Genomic DNA, 10,164 nt, shown 5'->3' on the forward strand with positions numbered 1-10,164 from the left:
TTTTATGCAGAAATAAATTTAACAAGACAACACAACTCAATAAATCTTGAGAATTTGTTCAGTGTGTTTCAAGTCAATTAACATTTAACTAAGATGCAAAAAAATATATTATGATACTCCAACTGACTTGACTTGTGTGTGACACCTAATTATGCAACCACTGTATTTAAGATCTAAGAAAATATTATTTCAGTATCACTTTTTATAGGTACAAAATAAAAACTCAAACTATTTTAACCGTGATATACTCAAATATTTTCGTATTCTTCTGTAATGTTTTTATTTGTTATATACCCAAATGTTTTTTTTTAATAAAATTTATATAAAAGTACAAACATATTATAGTATCGGACTTTTAACTTTGAGTATTTTAACTTTTTAAATTTTTTGAAAAATATTAGGACAAAATATATTTTTTTTTCTTCTAAAATTTAATCAAGCTGTGCGCTTCTGAATATTAAATATATCATTTTTAAAAATAAATTTACTATTAAAGATAAAAAAAATTATAATATTTGAAAAGGTTTTTTAAAAAACTATTTTTATTAAAAATGCATAATCACAATTTAAAAAAAAAAAGAATGATTGAACATGTAACCTTAATTTAAGTTTATACCAGTTTCTAGGGCTGGAACGGGGGAGTGGAGGTGCAGCATAAGGCATGATAAGAATAGAGTTGTGAGGACCGAAGAAGAGAGGGAAAAGCAGTTGATTGAAGGAAATGGAAGACATTGAAGATTTGCTCATTGGAACCGCAACCGGAACTCCACCGGGATTCCGGTTGCCGCTGGCTGCTTCTGTTGCAACAAAGACCAACTCCAATAGAAGGAATCCGAATCAGAAGCAAAGGACGCAACTCGCTACTGCAACTCCGTCTCCAATCCCTGGCACTCAGGTAGCTCACTTCTTCCCTCTTTTCTTTGATTTGGCTTGGTTTCTGTAACTAACTGCCGTTGCAACTTGCTTCCTCAGACTATCTACATCAAGACCTTCGGATGCTCCCACAACCAGGCATCTCTCTCTCTCTCTCTTTCTCTCTGCTTTATCAGTGATATGAATTACTTACTAATTGGTGCGTGTTTGCACAGAGCGACAGTGAATACATGGCTGGTCAGCTATCTGCTTTTGGCTATTCCTTCTCTGATAATCCCGATCAAGCAGATCTCTGGCTCATCAACACGTGCGTCTTTCCCTCCTCTCTATGCATTGCCTTTGCTATTATTATGCAAATAACATCAGTTCATGGTTAAATAAATATTTATTAATTCCGGAAGCAGTTGTACGGTAAAGTCTCCAAGCCAATCTGCTATGGATACCATTATAGCCAAAGGAAAATCTTCAAACAAGCCGCTTGTTGTTGCGGGATGTGTCCCTCAGGGAAGTCGAGGCTTGAAAGAGCTTGAGGGGATCAGCATTGTCGGGGTCCAGCAAATTGATCGCGTCGTTGAAGTTGTGGAGGAGACCTTAAAAGGTCATGAAGTCAGGCTCTTGACCCGCAAGACTTTGCCAGCACTTGACCTCCCTAAGGTCACCTTCCAATTCCAACTTCATTTATTTATTTTTATAATAATGCCTCTTTACTTTGCATCAAAATTTATTCCCTTTATTTTTATAACAGGTTAGAAAGAACAAGTTTGTTGAGATTCTTCCTATTAATGTTGGTTGTTTAGGTGCTTGCACGTATTGCAAGACAAAGCATGCTCGGGGTCACCTAGGTAGTTACACTATAGACAGCCTTGTAAGTACTATTAACTGAATTATGTTATGCTTCAATTTTGAAAATATCTTGGGATTCTTTTGCATAATTGTACTACTAAACTAATGCAGGTAGGGCGTGTAAAATCCGTCATAGCTGATGGAGTTAGAGAGATCTGGCTGAGCAGTGAAGACACTGGAGCATATGGTAATTTCTAAAAACTGGGAGATGTTTGCTGAACTGATAATATGAAATTTGTATTTTAACTGATGGATACACCTCAGGCCAAACTTGTTCACGATAGACTGTTATTGAGGTTGGGCTTTATAGCAACGGTTTCTTAGGTCATGATGTTTTACAGGTCGTGACATCGGTGTCAATCTTCCAACTTTATTGAATGCTTTAGTAGCAGAACTCCCACCTGACGCAAGCACAATGTTACGTATTGGAATGACCAATCCACCCTTTATCCTTGAGCACTTGAAAGAGATAGCAGAAACTTTGCGGCATCCATGTGTGTACTCATTTTTGCATGTACCAGTTCAGTCTGGAAGTGATGCTGTTCTGACGGTAAGTCATCAAAATTGTTGCAACAATATGTTAGACAATTTATTGACTACACTAAATGTCTCAGGCAATGAATCGAGAATATACTGTGGGTGAGTTCAGGACTGTTGTAGATACCTTAATGGAGTTGGTGCCAGGGATGCAGATTGCCACTGACATAATATGTGGATTTCCTGGTTAGTGGATGGTCTCTGTTACACGTTCTATTATACACTTAACCTCACCTGGATAATTTTATTCGTGGTAAAATTTGGAGTAAATAACTTACAAGTTGTGAATCATTTTCTTTGAAAAGATGTGACATGGAAGTTGTACTACTAAGATTCTTGTTCACCACTTTAATCACAAAACCCACAACAAGTCTTTGCCAACTAGATGGGATCAGCTAAATAGATCAATGCTGTTGTGGCATATCGTAGAATACACTTGAGATTCTTGTACATTGATTTATTCATGAAGTTATTGATAGAACATTATAGTTAGATCTGATTTCTCCATGGGAAATTATGAAATGATGTCCTAATCTCAAAACTTATAGTGCAAATGATTGAAATGATTTGCCAATTTTTTTTTACTAATATAGGCTATATTATTGTTATGAAAGGGGAACCTTAAGTGCATGGGTCTAAAACAAAAATGCTATCTGTATACCAAAATCAGCCACTATATTTGTATATACTTAACATAGTTGATCTAAAATATAACCCCTTGGGATTTTTCCAGGTGAAACTGATGAAGATTTTGAACAAACTGTTAACCTTGTTAAAGAGTACAAATTCTCTCAAGTTCATATTTCACAATTTTATCCTCGACCAGGTATGTCATTTGGCATATTTATATGCCGCTTTATGATATGCACTTAAGTTAATAGCCCATTTGTCTGGCATATTTCACAGTTTCACACCCATTATAAAGGACAACACAATGTCACATTGCCCTCATCCTTTTTGGAATGTTACTAAGAAATGGTTACTTGAACTACTGGTTTTTTATTTCCAAAGAATGCTGTCATATTCATATTTTTCTTTTGGTGAATTGTTATGAGCAAACAAAGAAAATGCAGAGATGGATGCTTATAAGCAATACAAAAATCGTGGTCTGTTTATTTCTGTTGGTGAATTGTATATTAGGTGGTTCTTTTTGTTCACTTATGACAACTTATCATAAGCAACAAACCCTGGCATGTATCCGGAGGCAAACTTATATACAAACATAAAAATTATTGGGAGGGGTTGGGGCTGTTGGAAATTTCATTTACCAATCTGAAGTTGGGTAGTTAGAAAATTAGCTCATCCAGGTTACCTTCCACCCAAAAGCCTGATGATATTAATAATGGATAGTGCTTGTGACTGGGAATCTCCTAATTTCATTTTCTGTTTTCCCCCCTTACCCGTGCCTAATGGTAATAATAAAATGAATAGGGACCCCGGCTGCAAGGATGAAAAAGGTTCCAAGTAATGTGGTGAAGAGTAGAAGCCGTGAACTTACAAATGTCTTTGAAGCCTTCACACCATATACCGGGATGGAAGGCAAAGTGGAGAGAATTTGGATTTCTGACATTGCATCAGATGGAGTTCACTTGGTAAGGCAATGCAAATGATCTTGAATCACGCTTTGATATTTGTTGCCTTTTTTCCCGCATTGAAGTATGCCATTTGTTGCAATCAATTCCAATAGGTATAAGTATGTATGGCTTAAAACCCTTTGATATCTGGCATTATGATGCTTTTTTCCCAATGACCCTCAAAAGTACCAAAACAAAGAAGTCCAGGGAGAAGTTCTGTTTCGTTTCTTCTTTTTATCTCATTTCACTTATCTTAATAACATTGAAAAACACAGTGGTCAACGGGAGGAAGAAACATCTGGTTATTCTAGCAAAATTACAATGGTGAAATCTGAGTTCATTGTAGCTGTGAACAGACTCCTTATGTTGTGCTTGTAACTTGTATAAATCAGTTATTTATATTTATGTAGATTAATTTATTCTTGAATGCCCTAGGTTGGTCATACGAAGGGATATATACAAGTTCTTGTAATTGCTCCAGACCATATGCTAGGTACGTCAGCTATTGTTAAGATAACATCCTGTGGAAGGTGGTCAGTTTTTGGGGAAGTAATCGACACGCTCAACCTCAACCAAGTGAGGACTAATAAAGCTTCAAGCAAGGAGACTCCTAATCAAGATGCGCCTTCTCTATGCTGTAGCCCAGCCAGTGTTGGATCCTCCTTGCAAGAACCAGAATCTTGTGCTTGTGGAAACGATAGCTGCTGTGCTAAGAGTACTCACGCGAATAGTGATAACACGAGTAGCGATGTAGTGCCACAAAATCAGAACGGTCGAAATTTCATTGGGTGGGTACTGAGGAAGCGGAAGCATTTGCTCCACAAAAAGTTTGACAGCAGTGAGTTAGGTTCTGTTAAAAAGGAACATGGAAGCTCGAGGAAGTGGGACTTTATTGATAAGGCTCTTTTGGGTGGAATATCGTTTAGTATCTTCATTATTGCTGTAGTAGTAGTTGCCCTTAGTTTTAGGATATGGTCCCAATAAAATTAGTGTTAATTTCCCCTTAATTGAATTTTATTCCAAAATTTTGACTTAAATTGGTCATAGCCTTTTGTATCTGCAGTTCTGCACATGTATGATGTATTCTTCTTTCTTTCAATTTTGCTGCAGTTTTATGATGTGATTCATAGAAAAATCGTTAGTGAGAATCTCTCGAATATGACTTGACTGTGCTTATTTTAACTAATTGATACAGCGATACACCATTCTTTTTGTGCAGCTGGCAACAATAGTAACAGGTACGGCATGCCATAAGCAATTAATCATGGGAGAAAAGTTTTATTTGCATTGCTGAAACTAACAGTTTCGAATATACATACATAAACATAATGAAATGGTTATTCTGCTACCAAAACGGATTGGGGCAGAGCGCATCGGCTTCTTCCCCTTGTTTCCTTTGCTGTTTATTCATATTCATAAAGATATATATAAATATATTTGTGCATAATAATTCAATAATCCCCCATCAAAAGGGGTAAAAAAGAAATGGAACAGAAAATCAGTATAGCATCATATCTGATTTGGAAGGTAGTCTCTTGAAGAAATTAACAGGAACGGATGGCATCTTGCTCCTAAAGCGTGGATGGCGCAGCATGTAGAGGCCAACAAGAATTGCCACCACTTGGAATGGAGTTACGTAGATGAAAACAGCCCAGATTAGGGAGAAGATTATGAAGATAGCGGTGGCCCTCGAGTCTCGCCAGCTCAAGATTGCCTGCGCTCTTTCTCCCTGAGTGGCCAAATCTCCAACCACAGTCTGCACTCTCCCCGCCACACTCCGCAGCCTGTCATACCTCATTCTCACAATATCTGCAGGCTTTGTGGTTGGGAATGTGTCGAACTCCTCGTCTAGTTCGTCTGGGTGGGCAGTCTCCGCCTGCGAAAGCCTTGCATCCATGTGGGGAGGATGCCTTGGCCTGAACCGGTAATTCCAAATCCCAATCACAAATAGGTAGAGAAATATGGTTGGCAATATCAACTCTGGGTAGCAAACCAGGATCAAGAACAATACATGCACAAGGCAAGTTGTCACTGGGTTTCTCCAAGTGCAGATATCATCAAGCCATTTACACACGGCGGTAACACCCGAGAGGAGTGACATTATGCGGAAAAAATTTGCTTTACTTCTCCTGAGACTCCACATATGGTAATCCACGTCGAGCATGTACTCGACTGCTTCCCGTCTGAGCGGTGGCTCCGCCCTGCTAAGCCGTGCCGCCACAATCTGCATGGCCTGGTGGCGGAGCCAATCAATGTGCCTAACAGGTATCGGTTGGACATAATGCATTTTAGGAAGTAAAGGCCTTCCATATTGGGCTACCATGTTAACCCATGCTGTGCAGGTGAACCTAACTGCCAAGTGAAGCTCTCCATTCTTCTTCAGGCCATTAGGTTGCAGAACCAGCAGAGGGTAATAGTGTGTGTAGACTCTATCAGTTTCTAAGGTTGATAACCGGATTCTTACCTTCCCAATCCTCTGGTCTCTGGCGTCGCCACCGCCATTAATATGCCAATTGTCAAAAACCCCTACTGTGATCACAGTGCAGGGATCATATACTTCCCATGTATACTGCTCATTCCACCGAGGGGATAGAGTATCGAGCAGCGTTCTGGTTCGAACCCATTTATTGCCATACTTAGCCACGCAATAAGCGTCAGTAGTCCTACCCTCCTTGGCCTTCATAGGATGCAAATTCCGGGCACTCAGTATTCCAAGTTCAAGAATTCCAATGTTTTTCTTCCTTAAATGCTTAGAGGATGGCTGAAGGTCGCTGCTGAAAGGTGTGGACTCATCAAGCACATGGTAACCGGCCTCAAGGCACAACCGGAGATGAATCTTGCTGGAAAACTTCTCCTTCTTCTTCTCAGTCTCTTCCTCACCAACAAGAGAAGGCCTATGCAGATTGTGCCAGCGGGAATCCGGGAGCTTGCTAGTCTCGTTCCGAGGCGGAACACTCCTCACTGATATAATCTCCCTACCCAATATTTCCATACTGTTTGGACCTACCCTGTCTTCAACCGTGACAATGATGAAATCCTCAAAAGGCTCTGCTGCCACAAACATAAGCTCATCATTCCAAATTGGGTTAATCCCTCTTGGACCAGTCCTTGTGGCTCTCATCTGATTCCCAAGTTGTACCCTCACAACAGCCTCCGGAGCTCTTCCTTTATCATGAGGCACAAGATCCTGAGCCTCAATTACTTGAAGTCTAAGGTAGTAAAGCTTGGGCGAGAAGTAAACCTTGGAACGCGTGTTGGCAAGGTTCGAATGGCTTACATTGTGAGCATCAGAGTGCCAGGCCTCCGGAAAAGACTCATCAGCCTGAGTTCCCATCCAAACCGCGAGCATGATCTCGCCATTGTTCACTTTATACCCTTTCTTGTCTTCCAATCTGTACCACTGAGGAGCAAGCGGGCTATCCGGTGGCACCCGAAGAGGAACCTCGGTCAGATCAAACAAAACTCTCCCCACAAAATCATCCTTTGCAATATCCTTATCCTTCACAGTCACTTCCAACAAGTTTGATTGCAGTCTTTCCTTGGAGAACGCAAAAATCTGCTTCCAAACAGGGTGCTGGTTCTTCTCCAAATGCTTTGTAACACCTTTGTAGTTTCCAAGCTTGACTTCTACATAAGGATCAAGGCTTCCGGTGATATCCATCACAGGAAGATCTCTCGCCTTAACCACATTGACATACAAATAATGCATCGGTTCCACCAGATCATAGGTGGTTGATATTTTATCACCTACTTTGTACCGCAATCGCGCTGCCAGAGGAGGACTTGTTTCCACCAAGGAATATTCCGGGTTCTGCTTTGGGATCTGCATCAGCATCACGTTCGGTGGACCTGATTTTGCAAAGTCCGCCCTCACCGCCACTCCTGGTGACGGCTGAGGAGGAGGAGCCGGAGCCGGAGCAGCTGTAGGTGTAGGTTTCTCAGCTCCTATGGAGTGAAAAGTTCTCACTTCCTTCTCTTTTTTCTTCTTACTGTTCTTCTTCTTGTCGGCATCACCCGCCATAATTTCCTCGTCCAGCGTATTGGTGTTTATTTCCTGCAACGGAGTCCCTTCATCTGCTTCAGCTTCAAAACCACCACCTCCGTGTTGTTGCTGTTGCGGTTGCGGTTGCGGTTGCGGGGCAGGTGGAGGAGGAGGAGAGGGATCATGAATTGCATAAATTCTAAGAGCGATCTCTCCTTTGATATTGGAGAAGATGCCGCGCTTGTCGAGCGGGTAGCGCTGTACGCCGGCCTCAGACTCCGATAACGGAACAGTGTCGCCGGAAATTCTCACCCTTCCGAGGAACTTCTTGTGGTGGCCGGCTTTCTGATCATTGTAAACGACGGCTTCAATGGTCTTGTTAGGGAGATCTCTTGGATCATTGATATTGAAGAGAAGCTTCTCATTCCATTGAGGATTGAGGTCCTTGTGCTTGGTTTGAGTTTTCTGGTGTTGGTCATCAAAAGATATTTCCACAAAAGGGCTTGCTGAGCCTTCTCCATCTTTGGGCTTAAGGTCACTGGCATCAAGTACTTCCACCACCAGCTTCTCCATCATGTGCGTTTATTATTATGATTATGATATGATAGCAGCAAAGTAGTTGTAATGATAATAATTAGCAATGAATTAAAGGAGCTTCTTTTTGAAGCTCAAATGGCTGATGGAAAAGAGTGAAGACTCAATTACGGTGTCCCATAAAGAAAGAAAGGTAAGGGATGATGATGAGTAGGAGTAGACAGGAGTGGGAGTAGGCGGTGGTGGTGGTGAGATGCTTGTTTGGAGTAAGAAAATAGAAACATTTGTTGGAGAGAAAGAGAGAGAGAAAGAGAAAAGGAGAGAGAGAGAGGATATGCACATAACATACTGTTTGGTGGGTGAGTTGTGAGGTGGCCCCTTTGATTCATTCATATGGCTTTGCTTTCATAGGGAGATAGAGATATTCTAGTGGGTACTACTCTTTTTTTGCATAGTTGTGGTGGCCCTTACACACACAGGTAAAAAAAAAGGAGGGGACAAAGTTACATACACTAATTTACTATGTTTTACTTTCTAATCACTAATTCATTCTTTAATTATTTCATTAAAACCCATATTTTTATTAAAATTTAATTTTGATGGATTTATAACATAAAAAATTATATACGATTATTCAACAAGTTCGTATGTTTTAGATAACAGAAAAATAAAATTTTATACATGTTTTTTTTTTATAAAATTAATAATCAGAATCGTTAAATAATTTAATATATTTAATTAAATTATTATATAATAATTTTTAATTATCATTTTATAGGGAGGTAATTGCTTGTCAATTTATTATAACAATTAATGTTCTTACTTATTTTTTGTTATTGAGGGTGTTTTACTGTTTATAGATTTAATTGTGGATTAAGTGGTTGTTTGTTTTCAATTATGGTGATGTGGGGTTGAAGTTAGGGATAATGTTTAGTTGGATGAAACATAAAAAATAATAAATTGCTGAGTAGTGGCGGGCCAGATGGGGACTACGAAAACAATACATCACTGTTTATTTTATTTGTTTATTTAATAAATATAAAATTGTGAAAGTAAAAAGCAGATTTCACTTTTGATATAGGATCTCTCCCTGTCAAAGGAATTAAAGCAATTCCATTTTTTTTAAACTGATCTCATCTCACCATACACCATAGTCATTTGTCACCAACACGACATTTCAGCTTTTGCTAAATAATAATATGATATCAGAAACTCTAGGAGTTAGCCATTTTTTATAATTTTAATTATTATTTATTCAATATAAATATCAAATTATTTTTAAAAAATAAATTTTATTATTTTATATATACATTTTAATAAATATAAATATAAATATAAATTATATATTTTTAATATATAAATATTTATAATATAAATATAAATTATTATTAATTTAAAATAATAATATTTGTTAATTACGTAAAATTGTTGAAATAAATACGATAATATTAAATAAAAAAACAGTTTAAATTTATTTTATTAATTATTATAATAATTAATAAATATTAAATAAGATAAATTATAATTATTTTTGATTAATTTTTTTTAATTATCGAATATTTTAACCTAATTAATATTGCCGTTTTTTTAGATTTTTATCTTCCAAATTGATGCTAAATGTTGACATATAAAAACAAAGTATGACGAGAAATAGAAATTGCGGGAAGAGTGAGTTGAATTAGAGTCAAAGTCTGATAAGTCATCTGCGTTCTGCGGGGTTTGCGTGCAGCTAAACTTCAATTCTTCGTTGGCTTTGTTGTAGTTGGAAATGGACCCAATCTCGGTTTTCTACTATTCAACTTGGAAAGGTTCTTGTCGGTT

General features: G+C 38.3%; 2 protein-coding genes across 2 annotated transcripts; one reads left to right on the forward strand and one right to left on the reverse strand.

The window, feature by feature from the left end:
• Positions 1-619: 619 nt before the first annotated feature.
• Positions 620-4,975, forward strand: LOC130969336 (uncharacterized). Its single transcript, XM_057895009.1, has 11 exons — positions 620-895; positions 973-1,011; positions 1,089-1,180; positions 1,278-1,527; positions 1,619-1,738; positions 1,828-1,903; positions 2,058-2,266; positions 2,331-2,439; positions 2,987-3,079; positions 3,685-3,845; positions 4,263-4,975. The coding sequence occupies exons 1-11, from the start codon at positions 722-724 to the stop codon at positions 4,809-4,811; spliced, it is 1,872 nt and encodes a 623-aa protein (XP_057750992.1). The 5' UTR covers positions 620-721; the 3' UTR covers positions 4,812-4,975.
• A 103-nt stretch (positions 4,976-5,078) lies between these two features.
• LOC130969335 (multiple C2 domain and transmembrane region protein 6) lies at positions 5,079-8,708 on the reverse strand. Its single transcript, XM_057895008.1, has one exon. It carries the CDS (start codon positions 8,383-8,385, stop codon positions 5,326-5,328), a length of 3,060 nt encoding a protein of 1,019 aa, XP_057750991.1. The 5' UTR covers positions 8,386-8,708; the 3' UTR covers positions 5,079-5,325.
• Between the last annotated feature and the right edge of the window lie 1,456 nt (positions 8,709-10,164).

Source organism: Arachis stenosperma, chromosome 3 (assembly GCF_014773155.1).
Source record: "Arachis stenosperma cultivar V10309 chromosome 3, arast.V10309.gnm1.PFL2, whole genome shotgun sequence".
Taxonomy (NCBI): domain Eukaryota; kingdom Viridiplantae; phylum Streptophyta; class Magnoliopsida; order Fabales; family Fabaceae; genus Arachis; species Arachis stenosperma.